This window comes from Neoarius graeffei, chromosome 4 (assembly GCF_027579695.1).
Source record: "Neoarius graeffei isolate fNeoGra1 chromosome 4, fNeoGra1.pri, whole genome shotgun sequence".
Classification (NCBI taxonomy): Eukaryota; Metazoa; Chordata; class Actinopteri; order Siluriformes; family Ariidae; genus Neoarius; species Neoarius graeffei.
The window spans coordinates 14,161,202-14,184,233 of record NC_083572.1 but is presented as its reverse complement, the minus strand read 5'-3'; the positions used below and the strand labels follow the sequence as shown (position 1 = coordinate 14,184,233).

The following is a 23,032-nucleotide window of genomic DNA, read 5'->3' as shown; positions in this document are numbered from 1 at the left end:
GTTCTTCCGAAAGATTTTCCCTCAGTGGGTGGTGTTGTAATGATGGTAGTGGTGAGCGCTGTCTGCCAGGTTGCTTCAAAATCTCCCAGCGGTGTTAAATTGGGGAGAAATCTGGTGACTGTGAAGGCCACAGCATATGATTTATATCATTCTCATACTCATCAAACCATTCGGTGAACCCTTAAGGCCTCTGCATGCTCTTGCGACAAGGCTTTCGCAGATAGCTTTTCGCAGACAGTTGTAATTTATCGTTGAGCGGGGAGTAATAGGCGTGCGCGATGTTATTCACCGCCACAACGCAAGGGGGCGCGAAGTCGCTAGGAGTAGTTGGTGGGTGTGGTTAGTGGAGTGTTTATCCTCCGGTTACTTATAATGACTAGAACTGGAGTCGTATAGATGTACGTACTTCCTCACTTCCTCGATCAACCGCTCTTCGTGCTGCTCCATCTTCGCTCGTGTTTTTTAAAAATGGCGGTCGTGAAAACAAAACAAACCGGGAAAGTAGGGAAGCGGAAGTGCGTGTACAGCGGATGTAGAGTGGACCAATCAGAGCCCTCTTGTCTGCAACACTGTCTGCGAGGCTTCTGCGGTGGTCACAATTTTTGGGAGGTGCGCGCAGAGCGTCTGTGAAGGTTGGGGGGGGGGCTACGCAGACGCTATCTGCGACGCCATCTGCGAGGACTGGGTTGTCAGCATAAATTGGCCTTTAGGCCCTGTGGATGTGGGTGGGGTCACACAAAGAGCTCAATCCTATCAGTGATGTGTTTGACTCTAAATGGAAAATTAATGGGAATCACTTTCATCGTTCCTAGATTTGGGAGGTTGGAATCAATCCAAGTGGTGCAGTATAGGGGAAAGTGGCTAGACTGTTGAACTGTGTGTTTCTCTCTCTCTCTTCATAAAGCGGAGATCCTGCAGGCCAATGACAGTCTGACGCAGGTGATTAACCTCTATAGGCAGCTTGTGAAGGGAGAGGAGGTGAATGGTGATAGCAGCACTATGCCAACACTTAAGGGTAATAAACGAGACACACCTGTATCAGCACCACATTACACAAACATGTGCTTGCAGGTCACAGCACTGCTACACACACTATAGCAGAAGCCATCCTCACACCTGTTCTGTGCACTCGTATCAAGGTCTTAAATGACTTCAGGTTATTGGTTGCTTCAGTCAACACCTATAGTTTTTTAAAAAAAAAGAAAAAATCACGGTGGCTGGAGTTTGACTCGGTTTTGAAAGAGGCTCACTGTAAAAGTTTCCAAAGACTCAAGGCTTCGAAAGTATGGGAGTACAGCAAATTATTGCAGCATTAGCGCTATATGCACGAGACCACCGTAAGTGTTGTCTGTTCATGTTTTTAAATTGCCATAGTACAGAGTAGAGCTGGGCGATATGGCCTAAAAAAAAAAAATCTTTTCACAAAAAATCCGATTTTCGACTTTAATCGATTCCCCCCCCCCCACTAAAAATCAAACTACAGATGACACAAAGAAATGGTTCAAAACAAGTTTTACCTTTATTTTGTTCTCACTTAAATTTCCCCTTTGGGGTTAAAGTGCAACCAGAAGCCAAAAAACAAGCTTGTAGATGAGCTGGCAGACCATGCCATTGTAAACCGTGTGAACATACAGTAACTTTTAGAAAGCTTTCTCCAACATAGCTTAGTTTCAAACTGACACAATGCGCCCTCAAACTTGAAATAAATAAATAAAATGCCCCATCAAAAAATGTATAAATAATAAATGAAACTGACAGAATAGGAAAAAAAATCCGACTTTTCCACCGGATGTATGAGCACCAGTGCTGGGAATAACGGCGTTAGAAATAAACGGCGTTACTAACGGCGTTACTTTTTTTAGTAACGAGTAATCTAACTAATTACTTTTTACATCGTTATAACGCCGTTCCCGTTACTTACAATAAAATACTATGCGTTACTTTATTAAAGCTGTTCTCATCTGGCACGCTGCTCGTTCAGCCTTTCTTTACTCTGCTTTCGTGTGGGGCGGGGAGACACGAGACAACGGCACAGTAAGCCAATCAGAGTAGATTTGGACAACATACGTGGTAGGCCACGCCTACTGCACTACTGCGCGCTCTTTCAATCGGAAGACCCAGCGATGGCGAGCGGTCAGCCCAGCACTGTGCTTTCACATTGGAAATACAGCCATTACTTTTCATTACTTGAAATAAAAGGCAAGAGTGTTTACGTGCAGTGCACATTATGTCGAGGAACAAAGCGTTTGTCCTCGTCAGTGGCCAGTAATTAGTAACATAATTTTAATAACTACAAAAATATATTACATTTGATAGATGTCTTATCTCACATTGTCCCACAAACATATTAATATAGTGTAGATAACATTACTAATTGGTTCTGTTAAGTGTCCATTTCAGTCATTAAACACATTTAACATTCACTTTTATTATGATTACACTAATTGAATTTGATTTTTTTTTTGAGGGGGAACAAAATGTAACGGAATAATTACTTTCCCTGGTAATTAGTTACTTTTATGACAAAGTAACTCCGTTACTAACTCAGTTACTTTTTGGGAAAAGTAACTAGTAACTATAACTAATTACTTTTTGAAAGTAACGTGCCCAACACTGATGAGCACCATGTCTTTTTTTTTGTAATAAACATCGCGATCGCATCTGTGATTGCTTCCACCACGCGCCATTCTTATCATAAGGCGCACAGTTCGAAAATGTGTCCAGGACGGCTGCTTGCTTTACTTTGGATGGTGCGCTAGTGCTGCGGCTGTTTCCATTCCACTGGGAGCAGCACTTCTCCCGCTCTGCTGCAGGCTTCTGTTTAAGGGGTTGGAATAAATTCGTCGTGCTGCTTCCTTTGGAAACAGCCGTTTTCAAACACACCTTACAACGAGGACTTGTTTGGTCTACGTCCGAAGCCACAAAACTGAACCAATTCCAGATCATGGAGGAATTTACTCCTTTCTTGGGCACAAGTTGCAGCTTTCCCCCCCAATCGCTGCCATGCTGTTTGTGTGTGTCCATGGCAAGCACACGGGAGGAGGGCTATAGTGTCAGTGCCCGATCCGTTTTGCACATCCACAGAGGGGAGCGTTGGTGACGGAAGCTAAAACTGAGAGAAAACCGATTTTCATAACACATCGTCCTTAACTGTAAATTCAAATTAATCGATAAAATCGATTTATCGCCCAGCTCTAGTACAGAGATCTTTAAAGTCGTCCCCCCCCCCGTAGCTACTAAATATACTCATTATTAAAGCTACAAAGTCCTCTGCCTGCTACCTTAAAATTTACACTGAATAAGTATTTGAGAAAATGTTTAAGCTAGAATTTGGGCTTATTCTAGGTTGGTTAACGGTGCCGGGGTGTGTTCATGTGTGTTGGGTTTGTACATGTATAAATAACATTACAGGTAATAATTTAATTTCTGCTGTTATTTTAAGCACATTTCTTTGTGTAGGGAATGCCATAAATATAACAATAGCCTATCATTGTGATCAGTATAATTAATTAAGTTATTTAGTCTCCATTTTCAGCACATTTTAACAATACTGTGATAATACTGATTACCGTGGCAATTTTATCTCCTCTTAAAGGAGATACGCAGAACCTTTATACATTTCTGAGTGGATAGTATCTCCATCCTTGACTCTTGTATGCTGCATAAATGGGAATTAAGAATATATACATTTTTGAGGGTTGAAATCGACCGCGAAGTTGGCATTCGAACTGCCCCGCTGAGCCAGCCAGCCCTGAGTGCGTGACGTCACAGCGGGAACCGGTTTTAAGGCCCGAGGCCTTTTGCAGCTATAGACCAAAGCCAAACTCTGCAGGCGAGAGTGGTTGCTTGCAGTGGCCTCTTCATTCAGATTTATTGGAGGTTCTTCGGATTCCTCAGACAGTAATACATCTGACCGTGATAGTCCTGAAATTGGAGTGTGTGTACATGCTACTGCTATATCAGTTCGAACCATCAGAAAGTGAATCCGATAGTAATGCGTCGGCAACGGAGGCCCCCGCCTTACAAAATAAAGCCAGAGAACAAAGCCGTCTAGAGAATTGGACGGAATTGAACTGACCGTCTCATGTGACTCTCATTAAAACAGGATGGGTGTTATAACTTAAGCAACATGCATGCATTTTCACTGATAAAACGTAAAAGGCTAATTAAATAATCAGAGGAACTGACACAATCACATTCTGAAGCAAATTAAATAACCTTATACCCGGTAACTTGCACACAATACAAGTTACATGTATTAATCTAAATGCAGGTAAACGACGAGTGTTGTTGTGATGTAACCAAATGAGAGTCGGAGCTTGCCTGTCTGTGTTCTCGCTTCTTGAAGGCCGATCTCGTGGCCGATTGTTTTGAAACAATCTGACTTTCAGTTCTTCATTCATTTGCTTCTTCCACATAAGGGCAAGATATTGCTGCTGAGGCAAGCACATCCAGTGGAGAAATCAGATGACTGGTCCACTCGTTCTCCATTTTCTCCATACTGAGTACTCCGCCATTACTGCTCGGTTCACACTCTGGGAGAACTGATGCAACTGAACTTGCTTTCCTTTTCTTGTAGTTTTCTTTTCCTTTAATTGTTGGTGCTGCACCCTCTTTCAATACGGCCTTATAGCCAGCGCTCCTCAACAGATCAGAGGTTTCGTACGAGTCTTCAGTAAAATGTGCAGAGCAGAGGAGAGACCGCTTTGTAGGCGCCCAGTCCGTGAATTTCTCGCAAAACGCGTCCATCTCCTTGCAGTTTGAACATTCTTGGGCCATGAATGCAACATAAATCCACCTTCTGTCGTGTTGCTGCACCCGCCAGCAACACATCTGCATGGCATGGCGATAAATTAGCTCAAAATGGAGGATCGGCATTGCAGTCAGCTCTGTGTTTTAGTATAGCGGAAATGGCGATGAGACCGATAGCCTTCCTGCTGTGATGTTACGGACGTCAAGGTCATTCACTCAGACCGCTACCTATATGAATTACTTTAATCGTAAAAATGACTATTAGATTTATTGTTAACGCTTAAAACTATTCCTGTGCCATTCTTGAGGTCTCAAGGCACTTATAAACGAAAAGTGAGGCCATGGTTCTGCGCATCTCCTTTAAAATTGGTCATTTCAGTCCTGTTTTACTGAGCCATTTTCATGGGCAGGGAAAAGCACAGCCCTGTTGGACCTCACCGGACTGGACACCTCACCTTCAGCTCCCACTTTTCCAGAATTCCCCTCTCAGCCCACGCCATCACATGAGCTGGGCCTCAGCCTGCTGGATGACGAACTCATGTCTTTGGGTAAGGGCTGACCGAGAATCACTGGTCACATTTCATATACCAGTAAGTACAGATCTAAGGTTTAGATTAGCAGTTTTGATGACTTTTAGTAATTGAAGCCCCAAATGTCTGTCAACATCCAAATATACAAAAGATTTTGATATATATATATAAAGCATAGTTAAGCTACATAATTTCATTTTTAAGTAAATGATTTTGTAAAACAGGAGTTGTGTGTGTGGCGTATTTTAATGTTCAGCTTTAACCCACGTTGTCCCCATGTATTATATTAGGCCCTGCCTCCCACAGTTAAAACAGAAGTGTACTAGAACGCTGAACTTACATGTGTAAATATGCACCTTCCCTGCTACTCTCAAAAATAGTTCATCTACGAGAGACAGAGAGCGAGATTACGTAACTTGATGTAATTTGAAACAAGTATAGGAATATTTGAGCATGCACTAATAATTTTGGATGAGACACTTTTTTTTTATTAGGGACATTATCCTATGACTGTGGTTCTCAAAGTGGGGTCTAGGGATCCCCAGGGGTCTATGAAGCATAGCCAGCGAGCCATATCCAACACCACCAGCCCCCCAGTTCATTCATTCTCTCTCTCTCTCTCTCTCTCTCTCATGGAAATCACAATGTCACATTTCTCAAATTATTAATATTTAAGTGTCTAAGCACCAAAGACAGCTCAGACCTAATGTATTCCATCAGTGGAAATTTAATGAATAGAATGTTATGACTCCAAAAAAAACAATCTGGGGGTCCGTGGAATTTGTTTTACAGTTTAAAAGTAGACGGCCTTTCGATTTCATAAAATCAGTGAAATTTAGTTCCCTCTGAAATTTGGTCATTGTGTGATACATGTTTATTTCTGCAGTGTCTTAAAAAAAAAAAATTCTGTGGCTGGGAAGTTATTTAATTTGAGGAGATTCCCGAGCAAATAATGTGCATGAAATCGCTCGCTTTGCGCAGTCAAGCAGACAGAGGAAGTCCGTGCGCGCACTTACCTTTGACCGTGCACTGACAGTTCCATCATTCTGTCGCTAAACAAACAGCTGATCACACCGAGGTGCTCGCTGAGCGCCGATATTTATTAGTTTGGTCCCGCGTTTCCTTTCCTTCGCAACATGACGTCTTTTCTTCTCGCTTTCCGTTACTGTAGTCGGTCTTTCAAGTTTCATTCGCACACTCGCGTCCTCCATTTTCCTCTCCCGTTTCAAATTTGTATCCCACAGTATCTTGCGCAAACAGGGAAAGCCCACCACGTGATGCATGATGTAGTATCTTGTATTGCGTCAGGGTGAAGCAGGAAAAAATAGAGAATTTAGGGCCACATGGCCCTAAATACATTAATTATGTTTTAAAAAAAAAAAATTGGAAGTCTGTGATTCAAATTCAGTAGCTTTCGGTCCACTAAACAAAAATAACTGAGTGTCAGGAAAACTCTTTTTATGACCTACACTTGAAAAATATGAAAGGCAGTCTAGCTTTAAAGCGTCTCTGGCTACAAAAAGTTTGAGAACCACTGTCCTAAAAAAGCAAGCACAGGACACCAAATGTCTTGGCTATTACCTCACTTTTCTATTAAATGCCCACAGTGTATGGTTTATAATGAGGTTTAACCTGCAGTAACGCATTTGTTGTAGGGTTAACTGACAGCACTCCTAATTCTACTCTGGCTTCCTCTCAGTCTGGTGATGCCTCCACATGGAACTCATTCCAGGTGAGAAGAGATTGTCTCAGTGTTCAGGATTTTGAAATCGGATCGTTCCAATTTGCTGTTCTTTAACTAATAATCTTTGTGTGTTTTTAGGTTTCAGATACCGTAGACACACCCGTCCCTCCGGTACCAGCCGCCGTGCTGTTGCCATCGGTCACCACCCCTCAGGCCCCTGTTAGCGCCCCCACCTCTGCTGTCAAGGCCCTGGATGAACTGGATGTGCTTGGGAAGACCTTGCTACAGCAGTCGCTGCCCCCTGAGAGCCTGCAGGTCAAATGGTACAACCCAGACAAAATGTAAAGAAACTAAACTAAGTAATTAAAAAAAAATGCTTAATTCAAAGAATAATCACCACCATTCATTTTTCTGTGATTTACATTCACCATCAAATGAAGATATTAAATGTAGATGATTTAGGGATTATATTCAGCTGTGGTGATTAACTACAGATGGTGAGATGACAAGAAGGGGGGTGTTCATGTGTGCTCTGCAGGGACAAACTTCAGCCACAGTCCAAGCCCACCCTGCGAGATCTCCAAAGCATGTCGAACACGCACCCAGTCGCAAGCTCAAGTCCTGTCCTAGCATTTTCCTCTGAGCCTGCTAATCTCCAGAACTCGCAGCACAGCAGTGAGGCTCCTGCACTGAGCATTGGCCCTGCTTCCACTCCTCAGGATGAGATCTCTCTGGCCAACATCACTGTGCCCCTGGAATCTATCAAACCTAGTAAGAAACGCACACGTCTTTGTTTCAGTTTCCTACTGTGGATTATGGCTTCTTCTACCCCCCCTCTCTCTTACTCATCGTCTCTTCTCTTCTCCTGTCCTGACTCACAGGTAGCATGTTGCCCGTGACAATCTTTGACGAACACAGCTTGCGTGTCCTGTTGCACTTTGCGCGCGAATGCCCTCCGTCTCGGCCCGATGTTCTGGTGGTTATCATCTCTATGCTGTCATCCGCTCCCATGCCTGTCACGAACATCCGCTTCCAGGCAGCCGTCCCCAAGGTACAGTACATCCGTGTAACGCTACTTTACTTTAAGCCATAAAGAAGTCGTTGGCGTAGGTTTACAGGTTTCCTCACGCTGCTGTGTGTCTGTGTAGACGATGAGGGTGAAACTGCAGCCACCGTCTGGATCAGACCTGCCAGCCTTCAACCCCATTCTCCCACCTGCTGCGATTACACAAGTCCTGCTACTGGCCAACCCTCAAAAGGTTACACACCCTCAAATACCTTTTAGCGTTGGTGTTTTAAAAGGCTCACTGTAAGTGTGCACGGTCAAGTAATACTCCAGCGTTTTGTAACCTAATCGCTGATTTTGATGTTTCCGTATACTGGTAAAGCATAACCATCATCCTTTGTTTGAAAAAGCAGTCCCATGTCTAAAAGGACAAATTGTAGATATTTATACCACAACACTCGTGAATTCTCGAATCTGATTGGTTAGGTGGTGTCGATTAATTTTCCACGACGGCAGCTGGGACAGCGGTGTCGGCTGTAGTTCATTTTAATACTTTTTCAATCCACAACCCTAAATCAGAAAAAGTCAGGACAGTACGGAAAAGGCAAATTAAAAAAAGAAAGCAGCGATTGATTTTTTTTTAAACTTTGATTTGTATTTCATTGCAGACAGTATAAACCTAAGATGTTTTTCATGTTTTATCTGATCAACTCCATTTCATTTATTAATATACATCCATTCCCAATTTCAGGCCTGTAACACATTCCAAAAAAAGTTGGGACAGGGGCAATTTATGACTTGTAATGAGGTAAAACAATGAAATAACGATGTGATGTCAACAGGTGATTTGGTACAAAATCAGTATCCGGGAAAGACCTAGTCTTCAAGGAGCAAAGATGGGCCGAGGCTCTCCGGTTTGTCAACCAATGCGTGAGAAATGTTTGAAAGCAGTGTTCCTCAACTGATTTGGATATTTCACCCTCTACGGTGCAGAATATCATTAAGAAGAATCTGAAGGAATTTTGGTGTGGAAAGGGCAAGGGCGCAAGCCTAAGCTGAACCCCCGTGATCTCAGATCCCTCAGACGGCACTGCATCAAGAACCGTCATTCATCTATAACTGATATAACCACATGGGCTCGGGATTACTTTGGCAAACCTTTGTCGAGCACTACAATACGGAGTTACATCTACGACTGGCAGATAGAACCTTACTGTGCAAAAAGGAAGTCTGATGTTGTGTCCAGAAGAGCTGTTGATGACGACTTTGGGCTTGGAGGCATCTGGAATGGACCATTGCACAGTGAAAACATGTATTATGGTCAGACAAATCAGTATTCCAGGTCTTTTTTTGGAAGAAATGGACATGTGCTCTTGGCCAAAGACAAAAAGGACCATCTAGACTGTTGCCAGCGACAAGTCCAAAGCCAGGGTCTGTCATGGTATGGGGTTGTCAGTAAACTTGGCAAAGGTAACTTACACTTCTGTGATGGCAGCATTAATGCAGAAAAGTACATTGAGATTTTGGAGCAATGCAACACCTTTTCCAGGGATATTTCGACAAAATGTCAAGTCAAGTTTATTTGTATAGCACGTTTAACAATAAACATTGGCACAAAGCAGCTTTACAGAATTTGAATGACTTAAAACATGAGCTTATTTTATCCCTAATCTATCCCCAATGAGCGCGACGGTGGCAAGGAGAAACTCCCTCAGACGACATGAAGAAACCTCGAGGGAAACCCATACTCATTTGGGCAACAACAGACATTAACAGTTTTAACATGAAGTCAGTTTCGTTGATGTTATAACTCTTCATTGGTGGAAACTTGAGTGCAAAACTGTTCATGACATCTGTAGTCCTCAGCCATAAAAGCATGACTGTAAGAGTCCAGAGCGTCCTCCAGGTGTGACTTTTCCGCATGGGGCCGTCCTCTACAGGAGCGATGCGATGAGACTCCAACCAGACACAGGGCACCAGGATGGACGAGGCAGGTCCAAGGAGCAGAAGAGGTCAACATCTCGATCCCAGGACCGACGATGCAAAAATCAGATTTCTTCCACAGCCATGCCTTTTCTGGAGGGTGTCCATGTGGAGAATTTTGAAATGAAAACTGACAATGATGACTCCATACCATTGCACACATATTAAGAACTGTTTGCTGGAAGTATGGGACAAAACGACACCTGAAACACTTCATCACTTGGTGTCTTCAGTCCCTAAACATCTTTTAAAGTGTTTTGAGAAGGAATGGCAACATTATAAAGCAGTAAATACTTTACCGTCCTAACTTGTTGCAAGAATCAAAATTTAAATAAGTGCTTATTTTGAAGAAAACAATCAAATCCATGAGGTTAAAAGAATCAAATAATGTACTGTTGTATTGTTTTGAGTGCAATACAGTTAGTTAGTTATGGTTTATTTGATAGGGACAGATACATATCATGCAGGCTGTGCAACAGCTTAACAGTAGGCATCATAGCATTTATAGCCATAGGCTAATTTCCAATGCCCGTCCCTAGAAGGGCTTTTAAAATAATTTAAAAAAAAAACAAAAAAAAAACCCTATTTTTATTTTAAAGAGCAGCCTATCCATTCATCCAGGCCATTCATTCAATCTAAAATACAGCCAATATACATAACTAACCATATGTCAATGTCCATCCACATATCCATTCATCCACTAAATATAAAATTAGTAAAAAAAAAAAAAAAAAATGGTCAGACATTACCTACCTTTCTTTACACCTGCTCTACATAATAAACATACTAATCACACAAACACACGCACACTCACTAAGGCCATGTACACACATAGCCGGGTATTTTTAAAACCGAACATTTCCCCCCCCCCTCCGTTTATAAAAATGTTTCATCCACACCACCTCGTCTTCGAAAAAAAATCCCTTCCACACATAACCGAACATCTGCGTTTTCAATCACATTCATAAGCATTCCAAACCTGTAGATGGCATTATTTCCACAAATCCTACCCCCTAATCACATCAGAATAGCCCTCTGTTGGCGTCACTTCCGCCTAAACATAAAACATGCCGCCAAGCTCGTTCGTCTGGACAGACTCGGAGACAGAATTGCTTCTAAACACAATTTGAGTATAAACTTCAAAAGACGCAAGAAAACGTTGATTGGGAATCTTATTAGTAGTTGGGCTTCTAAAATTAAACATGTAAATAGCACCTGCACAATAATTAACGCTTTCAAGGCACTGCTCCGATCCATTACTCTTTGTCCATGCTTAATCTGGCTTCTGCAGTAAACAAAGGTCGCACGTTTGACGTCAGGGCAGATTTGTTGTCATTTTTTTGGCGCAGATTGTGACGTTCTAAAACGCAAACCTCCGGTTATCTCTGTCTACACGAAAAGGCATACACGGAGTTTTCAAAAATCTTCACTTTGCCCGGAGTTTTTTTAAATATTCGTTTTTGATGTGTTTTCATGTGGATGACAGGCCAAAACGTAGAAAAATATCTTCGATTTAGCAGATACCCGGCTACGTGTGGATGGGGTCTAATTCAAACACACACACTCAAAATTAACAGCCCCCATCCCCCAACCCACCAGCACACTTAAGATCACCGCACACACAGTCGACATCCCCCACCCCACTCACCCAACACACACACATGCAGATTCACACATGGCTACATACCTGGTTGCTTTTTAGGAACTCCTTCATCTGACTCCTGAACCACCCATGACTATGAATGGCCTTGATTTCAGGGGGCAAACTATTCCATAAATGTAGTCCTTTAATTAGGAATGAGGACTGACCAAAGGATGTTTTACGGTGGGGTATCCTACAGTTCCCTGCTACAGCACCCCTGGTGGACCGCCCAACAACCTGCATTGGTTGGATAAGGTCACAGAGCACTTGAGGGGCTTGGCCATGCAGGCATTTATAGATCAAGTTAATATTTGACAAAGCAATATAATTATCAAAACTTAGCATGTTCAGGTCAAAGATAATTTACAAATCATTGTTTTCAGTTTTAATTTCAACATACCATACCAACTTTTTCTGATTTGGGGTTGTAATACATTTGTTTATAGTAACAACTCCACTGATCGATGAATGTTTTCTTGGAGAGACGTTATGGAACACTTATGGAAGGAGTCTTCAATGTCTGCACTTTAACAGTAAGGACGGAGGAGTTTACGCTTTCTGTTCGTCAGTGAGACAAGCTGGTGTTGTGGTTTTGTTTTTATGCCTCCGCCACCGTAAGGTGCAGGAGGCATTATGTTTTCAGGTTGTCCGTCCGTCCCGAAACCTTGTGAACGCGATATCTCAAAGGCTAATGAAAGGAATTTCACCAAACTTTCACTATTTGGGGACAAAGATAAACTAATTAGATTTTGAGATCCGTCTGTCCGTCCCGAAACCTTGTGAACGCGGTATCTCAAAGGCTAATGAAAGGAATTTCACCAAACTTTTTCACCATTTGTGCGCTTTGGGACAAACATGAACTGATTAGATTTTGAGATCAAAAGGTTTAAGGTCAAGGTCACTGTGAGGTCAAATGTCTGTCCAAAAACCTTGTGAACACAATATCTCCAAGGCTACTACAAGTAATTTCACCAGGTCAAGATTACTGTGAGGTCAAATGTCCATTCCCAAATCACAACTTAATAAGGCGTGTAGTCTACCAGGCGGAGGCATCCCCATCCTTGAGTTCTATCTAGTTTCTTATTAATTTAAAGAGAGTAGTGACCAAACAGGCCGGATGGGGAACAGCTGTATATAGCTGCCATAATGGAAGTGATTTACTTGTCTCGCAGACATTAATGAATAAATATTTATTGGAAAATCAACTAACATCACATAATAGAATAACTAACTGTGCTTTGCGTCAAGCGTCAGTGTTGATTTATTTTCTTGTAATGGCACGAAAGCACCTCGGTGTTTTTTTATTGCTTACTGAGCTTCATTTACAAACACTTGTGACTGAAGAATGAATGAAAGGCAGTTAGTTAACAGACGAGTTTTCCGTCTAAACTGCTTTTAGAGTTTCGAGTCATCTGATTTTTAGCCCAGGATTATATTAAACACGCTGGAGTATTCCTTTGAATTGATTTATGTTTCTGTCCTGACGTCATTTGTGTGTTTTCTCCTACAGGAAAAGGTTCGGCTGCGATACAAGCTGACGTTCGATTTAGGTGAGGAGTCCCATGATGAGAGCGGAGACATTGAACAGTTCCCACCTCCAGAATCCTGGGGGAACCTTTAGGTGGACACACTGACTTCCTGCTGCTTTATCCCTCTGCTTCCTGTTGGTCTTGCCCAGTGGGAACAGCTCTTGCAAATCCATGGTTCGTTTCTGATCCAAAGAAAATTGAGCCCCTCCTCACTTTCCCGAATACTTGATGTTGGTACAAAGTTACAGCAGAGTAATACTTGTGACATTTTAAATCTAAGCAAAGGTAGAAATTTTGAATAGAAGCGTGTCCGAATGAGGACTGCAAGTGGTAGAGGTGAGGTGAAGTGACGGAGGTTCTCATTTTTTCAAACTGGACTCAGATTTATGTCAAAAGGATCTATCTGCCTTGGAATCCTATGCTCTCCTCCTCCTTTCCTTTTTCATCTTGCTTTCCTTCTGTCTCGTTGTCTTTTGATTCGAACATTTTTAATCTCCATCTTCCTCTGCTGCCTCTGTCCTGTTTTGTGAACCTGTTGACGCAATATCAGCCTTCCTGTGAAAAGGAAGGTGTGTATACGTGCTCGTCATTCATGAAGACTCCATCGTGCTGTCTGTAGTCGAGAGAACTGTACGCGCGAGAGCATATTTTATGATTCACGGAGCAAATCTGTGCGAGCGTTCGAATAATGGAACGGCGAAGTGGATTTTGTTTCTATGCTGTGATGTCTTGTCGATCCTCTATGATGGAAATCTAATCTCTCCTCCTTTGCTTTCGGTCTGATGAGCACTGTATCCTTGTCACGTCTCGAGTTAGGATGAGCGCTGCATTGGGTTTCTCTACATGTTGGTGTTGATTCTGGTCATTACTAATTTTTGTCTTTCACCAAAAATTGCACATTTATAAGATGATCAACATTGATGTGTTAGATGGCCTGCATCGTTTGATGACTGACCGACCAAATCTGATAGGAAGGGGAAATCTTTGTACATTTTCAACTCGTTTACTCAAAACTTGAGGCTGGGGTAGTTTTTGGGACAGCCAATTAAAGCCCCAAATCTGTATTGTTTTGGCAGTTCAGAAGTCAGATTATTTGGTCAACACAAGTGCCTCGGTTTCTACCTGATGGCAAATACAAATTTGACATAGATTGGAGGGATACAGCATTTTAATTCAATGTTGAATAAGGGTTCAGTTAAAAAAAGACTCTAAATGCTGCATGTGTGAAAGCACCTTAGTAAAATTTTCACGTCGACCTCATCTTAGACTGATTTATTAGTGTAAAGGTTGCAGTTTTAAATTCGCGGACGAAAGTTACCTAAATGTTCATTGCTCAGTTACAGAGACTGCCCTTATACTTCTTCCACTAATGAGTTTTGAGCAAACTGGTTCCTGATCCGCTTTTCTACACGGGGAAATGTATGAAAAGAGAGTTTGATTTGATACAGTACACTACAGATGCAGTTGATGGGAGATCAGATTAAAATGCTGGCTTCTAAAGGATAAAATCTGGTGCATCAGTGGAAAAAAAAAAATCCCCTACTTTATTGACTTTGTGCTTCAACCCACTGTTTTGCCCTTTTCAGACTGAATTCATTTCAACATTGATGCTGTCGTCTTGTTTAAATTGACCGTATGTGCCTAATCTGATGTTTTACATTCATCCTTTACTTCTTTTCTTAAATGCTGATCTGTACATTTGCGTTTGGTTTGGTTCAGGAGTTTGGCAGTAGCTATTAACACCCATGTATTTTTTTTTTAATGATTTGAAATGCTGACATTGGATTAGTTTTCCATGGCAATGCTAATACAACCATTTATTTATTTTGTCTTTGTAATTAAGTGAAATATTCCACTCTAGAACAGTGTTTCCTCCTAAATACAGCACAGTGATAAAGTAATTGTGCCTCTGATGAGATAAAATGAACAGGAATCATAAAATTGTTACGTTGGTAGACGTGGGGATTTGTCTGGTTGTGAAAGGGCAAGAGAAACGCTGCAGGTTTAATGTTGTGTTGTAGCCACCTGATCACATGCCGGTCTATGCCTCCAGCCTGAAGTCATACTCGCCACCTAGTTTTCTTCCTGCGTCTGACTGTAAATAGTATACGTATTGCAATTATGTACATTTTGCCAAAAATGAAAAACTACAGAGAATAAGTATGGAAGAGAATTCAGAATGTAGTGCAAATATGTATTTAAGGGAAATAAAGTTATTCTTTTTCTTGGGGGTTTAACAATGGATTTTTTTCCCCATGTCCTTGATTTTTTAAGGAACCATACATCCACTTGTATGCACTCAGGAGCAATTTGGTTATTAAATGCACTTAAAGCACCGCTGTCCTGTATGGAAACCGAGTGAGTGGTTTCCATATGGCTTATAAAATTTGCAGGACAGGGCATTAGGACCAGATGGAGAACATACCAAAAAAAAAAAAACTCAACAGGAATTTAGGTCAGCCCCTTTTATTAAAAATGAAACCATAGAAATAAAACAAACTCCAAGTCCCAAACTAGCTTATTCAACCTAGTATGTCTAAGATAGATAGCCATCAAAACGAGTACATTTTCTCTATGCCTACGGAGCTAAAAGAAATAAAATGCTTAAAACATTAGCATGGACTACTGTAGAGCAGAGTTACCAAGATGGAGCTGTAAAAGTAATATGAAATGAAAAGCAACATGCACAAGTACTAATAACTAGTAGCCTAATCTTAAAATGTTTTATTCTTAACTAAAAATGTCAACCTCTGCTGCTCCACAGACGAGAGCGTAAAATATGTAGCTGATACAATGCAACGTGTAGCCCTTACCTTTCCAATCCCTGAATGACGGGCCTGCTCAAAACCCTTTTCGAGATAGGAAGGAAAGGTGAAAGACAGTCAACTGAGCTTTCTTCACTCTGGAGCGATTAACTATAATCTAGGTTCTCTGTTCGAGGAAGTTTTACTTTCTTTGCTGCTGAGGAGGGGGTAGTGGAGGGGGACCAAACGAATAGGGCCCAGGACCCATAAATCCAATCATGGGCTGGGGTGGCGGAGGTGGAGCAAACTGCTGGGACATCAGGGGCTGCGGTCCAGGTCCACTCCCAGGCTGTGGGGGTGGGGGAGGACCCTGATTAAAGGGGCCTTGGGGGGGTCCCGACTGGTTCTGCTGCCCGCCACCTGACCCACTGCCACCACCCGACTGTGACACTCCACCTACCCTTGAGTTGTATCCTCCGCTGCTGTTGTAGCTCTGGTACTGATCATTTGAACCGTAGCTGTTCCGGCTGTCCCGGCTGCGATCTCGGTACGAAGATGAGGAGGAAGATCTATCGTCACGGCTCGAGCGCCCATCGCGGCTGTAGCCGCCACCCCCCCGGTGATCCTTATTACCGCCTCCGCTTCCACCAACGGAGCGCATGCGCCTGTCACACTCGTCCTGGTACATCAGGTTGGGATTGTTAGAGTTAGAGCCACGGTAACGCATCCTTCCTCCTGAATAACACAATGGCTTTGAATTAACTTCCTTTGAGATAACTAAGTCAATTTTATAAACTCAGTACTGTGAATGTCAGTTGCTCCAGTGCTCACCTCCTGACCCACGTCCAGAGTCGACCAGCTGCAGAAGTTTGGGGTTGATGGCTTGCCGGGCCTCTTCCAGAACCCGTACCAGGTCACGGGCCTGCCGCAGGTTTCCGGGTGTGAAGAACGTGTAGGCTGTGCCTTTGTTGGTGCTACGGGCAGTACGCCCAATCCGATGCACGTAATCTTCCGAAGAGTTTGGGTAGTCGTAGTTAATGACGAACTTCACGTCTTCCACATCTTTAAAGAGTGTAATGGGCAAAGGACAGTGTGAAATGAGGATTATCAGAGGAACAAAAAGTGGGAATGAGAATGTATGAATAGTCAATCTAGTCATAACTATCGTGTACAACACATCTTAGTCAGTGATAGCCTTTTCCAAAAAAAAAAAAACAAGCTGACTTACCTGTGACCTGAATCAAGGTAGCAATAGATTTAATAAGTACACCTACTTATAAAATTAAGTAAGCCATGAGGACAAAATGCATCAAAAACGTACTGTGTTAAATATCCAGACATCATTAAATTACTTTTTATTTATCCTGCATTTAAAGCATTAAGGTTAATCTGAAATACTATCATCCAAGTCAGCACTGAACCTTTTTCCAATTGGATGTACAAATTAGTAACAGATGTAAAAGGTCAATAAGTGTTTTAAAAAGATCCACAAATGGAGGAAGTTTTGGCACATCCATGTGGATAAACTCCTCGAAAAGTCTGTTTCTCATTACAAAGGTAGAGGTGGCTCAGACAACACTGTTATCGACCCTATCGAGTACCGTCTCCTTTTGGCTGAGAGTAGTAGCTGACAGCTTCGCCCACGGGTGAAAATCTAAAAGTTGTCAATCTTCATAACATTTGGGTCTAATATACATGATCATGTCAGCCTTGACTGACCCTTTTACACATGGTCATTCTTACATCACAAATGTCAAGATTTTATCTGGATAGTGATTATAAAGTGGATTTAAGTTAGATCAACAAACCACTTCTGGAGGCTGATAAATATTTCAAAGGAAATATGCAGAACCATGGCCTCGCTTTCATTTATAAATGCCTTAAGACCTCAAGAGTGGCACAGGAATAGTTTTAAGCGTTAACAATAAATTAATTTTTACGATTAAAGTGATTTTCTATAGGTAGCAGTCTGAGTGAATGACCTTGACGTCTGTAATGTCACCGCAGGAAGTCTATCAGTCTCATCGCTATTTCCACTACACTAAAACAGAGCTGACTGCAACTCTGATACTCCATTTTGAGCTAATTTATCGCCGTGTCACATAATACCCCTTTTCCACCAAATCAGTTCCAGGGCTGGTTCACAACTCGTTCAACTTGCAAGCCAGCTGAGAACCAGTTTGCTTTTCCATAGCTCACGGTGCTAAGGGAAGCCACGTCATTACGTCGCTACGTTTGCATAAAGCTTAGTGCGAATATCGACGCAGCAGCAACAACAACAATAATAATAATGGATGACTTCGCGTTTGTACAACTGCTGCTTCTCGTCGCTTAAAAATAGCGATCTTTCGTGGTCTTGTTATTGTTGTTAGTCTTAACAACTCCACCCCCCCACTGACATAAGCGGTTCTTTCCTCTGGCCCAGCAGAGAGTTGGCGCTAGCCTGGAACCGGTTTTTCTGGCCCCAGAGCCAGTTCTTTGCCAGTGGAAACAGAAAACCCGGTTCCAAACTAAGCACTGGCCCCGAACCAGCCCTGGAACTGCTTTGGTGGAAAAGGGGCAATAGATGTGTTGCTGGCGGGTACAGCAACACGACAGAAGGTGGATTTACAGCCCAAGAATGTTCAAACTGCAAAGATTTGGATGCATTTTGCGAGAAGTTCATGGGCACATCAGGTGGCTACAAAGTGGTCACTCCTCTGCTCTGCATATTTTACTGAAGACTCGTATGAGACGTTGGCTATAAAGCCCGTATTGAAAGAGGGTGCAGTATCAACAATTAAAGGAAAGGGATTTATTTATTTTAAAAAGGAAAGTAAAACCCGGGATGGAACGGGACGTGACATCACTCGGGCAGTGACCTCCCCGCAGTCCTAGCCCGAGTTTTAGTAATTGCCTGAGCCAAGCAGTAATGGCAGAGTACTCAGTATGGAAAAAATGGAAATGAGTGGAGCAGTTGTCTGATTTCTCTGCTGCCATCTCACCCTTACGTAGAAGAACGAATGAACGGAGAACTGAAAGTCAAATTGTTTCAAAACAATCGGCCAAAAGATCGGCCTTCAAGAAACGAGAACGCAGATGGGTAAGCTGCGATTCTCATTTGGATATCAAACAACACGTTGTTTACCTGCATTTAGATTAATAACGTGTATTGCGTGTTTAAGTTACCGGTACAAGATTATTTAATCTCAACTCATTATCTCTAGCTGCTTTATCCTGTTCTACAGGGTCGCAAGCTGGAGCCTATCCCAGCTGATTACAGGCGAAAGGCGGGGAACACCCTGGACAAGTTGCCAGGTCATCACAGGGCTGACACATAGACTGGCTTCAGAATGTGATTGCCTCAGTTCATCTGATTATTTAATTAGCGAAAATGCATGCATGTTGCATAAGTTATGACACCTACCCTGTTTTAATGAGTGTCAACCCACAATCGATGAAGTCAAATCAGTCTTGAGCAAGTCGGTGACGGCATTTCTTACTTTCACCATAAATTTTTATTTATATGACTTTGGTCTATAGCTGTCAAAGGCCTCGGCCTTAAAACCGGTTACCGCAGTGCCGGCTGGCTCAGCGGGGCAACTCGAATGCCAACTTTGCGGTCGATTTTTAACTCTCAAAAGTATATATTTTTTTATTCCCATTTATGCAGCATACAAGAGTCAAGGATGGAAATACTCTCCACTCAGAAATTTATTTAAAAATAAAGGTTCTGCGTATCTGCTTTAAGTAGATGTTGCAAATATATAAATACAACAATCCCCTGCGAGCCGTGTTTGACAATTAAAACCTGTCAACAGAAGTCTGCCCAACATGATCATCTCCCAAATTAATCCATGTGTTATGTTAGTATTTACAATGAGTGCAAGTAATGGAACAGCTGTATGAAACAAAGATAGCTATATGCTAAGTAAGTCACTAAAGTTGTCTCCTGATTTGTAGGGATTATCATCAACTCCATCTTAAAGGGGTACACAATATAATATATACGGTTGCTGATGTGACAAAGTAGCGTATTCTTAAGTATTCTATCAAATTTATATACTAGAAAACAACGAAATATCTTGGTAATTGTAAATATAATACTTTATACGCTAAACCGCACAAGAGTCGCCATTTTTAAAAGACCGTGACGTCAGCGCTACCCACTGCACTAGCGGAACTCTCCGAAATAGAGGAGATAAGCGTGTAATCATGGCGTCGGGCGCATCAAGTGAAAGCGACAGCTCTGTCAAATCATACGAAGAGATCCCGCAAGACACACTATGGCTTAGGCCGAATCCCATTTCACCCCTTGGACATACCCCTTGGCCCTTCCCCTCCATTTTGCGCGTTCACGTGAAGGGGTAGGGGTATCCCAATCCCAGTTAACACGGAGGGGTAGGGCTTCTGTACCCCTCCAAACGGAGATTTTCCTGGAGCTGACTCCGAACGAAGGGGTTTGAGTGATTTCCCACAATGCCATGCGGATTTCAGCGAGATTTCATGCGGATTTCAGAAAGATGGCGGTTCCCGCGGCGAAAGATTGTCATAAATGTATTTTCTCCATTATTTACGTGTTTTAAGTTGTTATCCAGAGGAAAAACGCCGCTTGATTCGCTTTCGAGCTGAGAATGAGCAGCGATTTCTGAAATCCAAGCTGCTGCTAAAAAGCTTTGGGAGTGAGTATTGTTTTCGGTTGCTTGACTGCGTACGTTTTGTTCTGTTATTCTCGCTTTTATTGTTTACATGAGTGTTCTGACACCTCATTCTGTCGGATGTGGTGCACGAAGCGCCAAAGATATCCCATTCAGTGGTGTTAGTTAACAAATCACACCCTGCCAGCAGAGATTTCTGGTTCTGACTGTAGCGGTTGGTCGCAGCCAGTGACGCATTTGGTCGCGTTTTGCTAACGTAAACGCTGACGGAGGTACGCGATGACGTATGCGATCGTTGAAGGGCTATCCCAATACGTAGGGGTTGAATTTCAAGCCCTATCCCTTGTAGCTCAGTTTCAAGGGGAAGGGGGAGGGGTAGAAATTAGAATTGGGCCTTAGAAGGGTACCAGTTTGAACCTAGGAGAGGTACTCTCGACTCCGGTGATGAAATAAGAGAAGAAAGCTCGGATGACGGCGAGGATGAGACTGATGCTGACCATGGGCATGGCGAGCGTGGGGCAGAGCGTCTGCGTGCAGGTGACACGGCGTGGTGCTCGTGCGGAAAATGTAACGTGGAGTTGCTCACGAGTCCAGCAAAATTTATTTGCTGCAATGAGATGGGCGCCACCCATGGACTTGCGAAATCGTCACAAGAGGCAGAAACAGGTATTTCACACGTGCTATTCCCAACCTCAATGAGCCAACACAACTGGGCACATACATACGTCATGAGTGTTACGCAGAGAAAATGAACGTGCATTCTGATTGGATAAAATTAATATCGTGGCGGGCTGTTCAAACTGCGGAAATAGTTTGCTCGAGCTACTTTCAAAACACTATAACTTTCCAACCTTAGAACAAAAAACTTTTGTAAGTCTTGAATAAGATTCGTCAATGTGTGTTTTGTTATATTTACTCTATATATTGCCCTCTGTTCCCCTTTAACCAATACACATAATGAGGCTGGAGTTGCCAAGTGTTATGAGCCGATTTGCACATATTATATGCGACAGCAATAAATTAGCAATCTTGCTCACCACAAAACTGCATTTCAAGTGAACAAGTGGGAATACATGTAGTGAAAACTCAATCAGGATACAGTTCAGAAACAAGATGCATGAAGTGACCAAGTGTAAACAGGATCAAACTTTGTCTACTTAGAAAATAATTGTATTACTGTGTGAAAGGTAAAATCAAAAGAAAGCTTTGGATTTAAAAAAAAAAAAAGTGATAGGAATTAGAGAAGTGACTAATTATGACTTGTACTAAAGCTGTCATTATTGGGGGCATGGTCAGATACTTACCCTATGTTAGGTTAGTCTTGACTGAGATCAGTCCCAAGTCCAGTGGAGAGGCCCGAGAGGAAGAGGTATATGTGGGCTCACGCGTTCAGCTGCCCCCCCTTCACCCTCGGCACGACACCAGCAACGCCTGGCGGGAGCAGAACCGGCTCCCCTCCAGTTCTCTCTCTCTCGCCGGGTTGCAGGGCCTCCACAAACCGGACCGGACTGGATCCAGCACTCAATTTTCTCCCTCTCTTTCTCTCCCTCTCCATTTCGCCTGGAGCTAGCCCAGGTCAGACTTAACAGGTGCCTTATTCCTAACATATCCAAAAGGGCCATGGCATCATGTAATTTGGTTTTGGTGTCCCAGTTTTTATTTGGCCAATTACTTTCATAATGCTATAACCATGAAAATTTGTGGTCCGATCAAGGACGGATTTGAAAGGTTAGGAGAGATGCCACAGTCCTGAAGACCCCCGGTTATAATGCTGCAGTCCAGTTCTAAGATTCTGCAGTCTTGAAGCGGAGGTTGATGTATGGAAGAAGCTGAGGAGTGGGTTTATCCAGATCAGGCTCTGTGCTAGTGCCTCACAGGGCTCTGCTTACATGGTAGATGGCAGCTGCTGTACCAATTTAGCACAGCCTGCCTGAGTTGCCATTTAGGTAGTTCAAAAAGCCTGAGGGGGGGAGAGAGAACAATGACAGAGTGAGACGTACTGTGGATCTGGCAACTCAACACAACCCACTTCCTCTTCTTCAAACCAGGTTTCTCCATTAAAAACAACACACACAAATAACACACCTGCTTCAAAGCTCACGCCTCTCACAGTCAATAGGAAAGAGTCTAGAAAACAAACCATTGATCATCTGCGGCATTTGGACTTCCCTTCGTTACTTCACAGGATATTTGAACACAGAAGGAGACTGGTATTAAGACCCAGGGAAGACAAAGGGAGCCCAACATCTCCCCCAGGTCCGTGTTAGGGTCAACAGTGAGCCAGCGAGCCCCGTTTTTGAAGGACGATTTGGGGTTTTTTTGTTTTGTTTTTTTCCCCTTTTTTAACAGCAGTAACAAGAAACAGACAAGAAATCTTAAATGTGTAAATGGTGGCTTGGGGGTTGTAAACTAAAGAAGGATCCAGCAATCACGGTCTTCCACAAGGCTGCCGGACATCTGAAATTTACTGACTGCCACTTTCAAAAAAAAAAAAAAAAAAATGGCACAACTGGAAAGGAGCATAA

At 42.7% G+C, this 23,032-nt stretch overlaps 2 protein-coding genes across 6 annotated transcripts in view; one reads left to right on the top strand and one right to left on the bottom strand.

Annotated features, from left to right (window-relative positions):
- gga1 (golgi-associated, gamma adaptin ear containing, ARF binding protein 1) overlaps window positions 1-15,366 on the top strand; it is a 46,015-nt gene extending 30,649 nt beyond the window's left edge. The window contains exons 10-17 of one of the 3 annotated variants that reach the window (XM_060918925.1): window positions 905-1,015; window positions 5,163-5,300; window positions 6,938-7,014; window positions 7,105-7,289; window positions 7,505-7,737; window positions 7,848-8,017; window positions 8,115-8,225; window positions 13,108-15,366. In XM_060918925.1, the coding sequence (XP_060774908.1) occupies window positions 905-1,015; window positions 5,163-5,300; window positions 6,938-7,014; window positions 7,105-7,289; window positions 7,505-7,737; window positions 7,848-8,017; window positions 8,115-8,225; window positions 13,108-13,218 (1,136 nt within the window). In that variant the 3' untranslated portion in view covers window positions 13,219-15,366. Of the gene's footprint in view, window positions 1-904; window positions 1,016-5,162; window positions 5,301-6,937; window positions 7,015-7,104; window positions 7,308-7,504; window positions 7,738-7,847; window positions 8,018-8,114; window positions 8,226-13,107 lie in introns of all 3 variants that reach the window. The other 2 variants (XM_060918924.1, XM_060918926.1) reach the window with 2 other exon arrangements.
- A 210-nt stretch (window positions 15,367-15,576) lies between these two features.
- Window positions 15,577-23,032, bottom strand: part of ddx17 (DEAD-box helicase 17) — a 35,809-nt gene continuing 28,353 nt past the window's right edge. For 2 of the 3 annotated variants that reach the window (XM_060918921.1, XM_060918922.1), the window contains 2 exons: window positions 16,702-16,932; window positions 15,577-16,605 (listed from right to left, as the gene is read on the bottom strand). In XM_060918921.1, the coding sequence (XP_060774904.1) occupies window positions 16,073-16,605; window positions 16,702-16,932 (764 nt within the window). In that variant the 3' untranslated portion in view covers window positions 15,577-16,072. Of the gene's footprint in view, window positions 16,606-16,701; window positions 16,933-21,960; window positions 22,468-23,032 lie in introns of those variants that run through there. The other variant, XM_060918923.1, reaches the window with a different exon arrangement.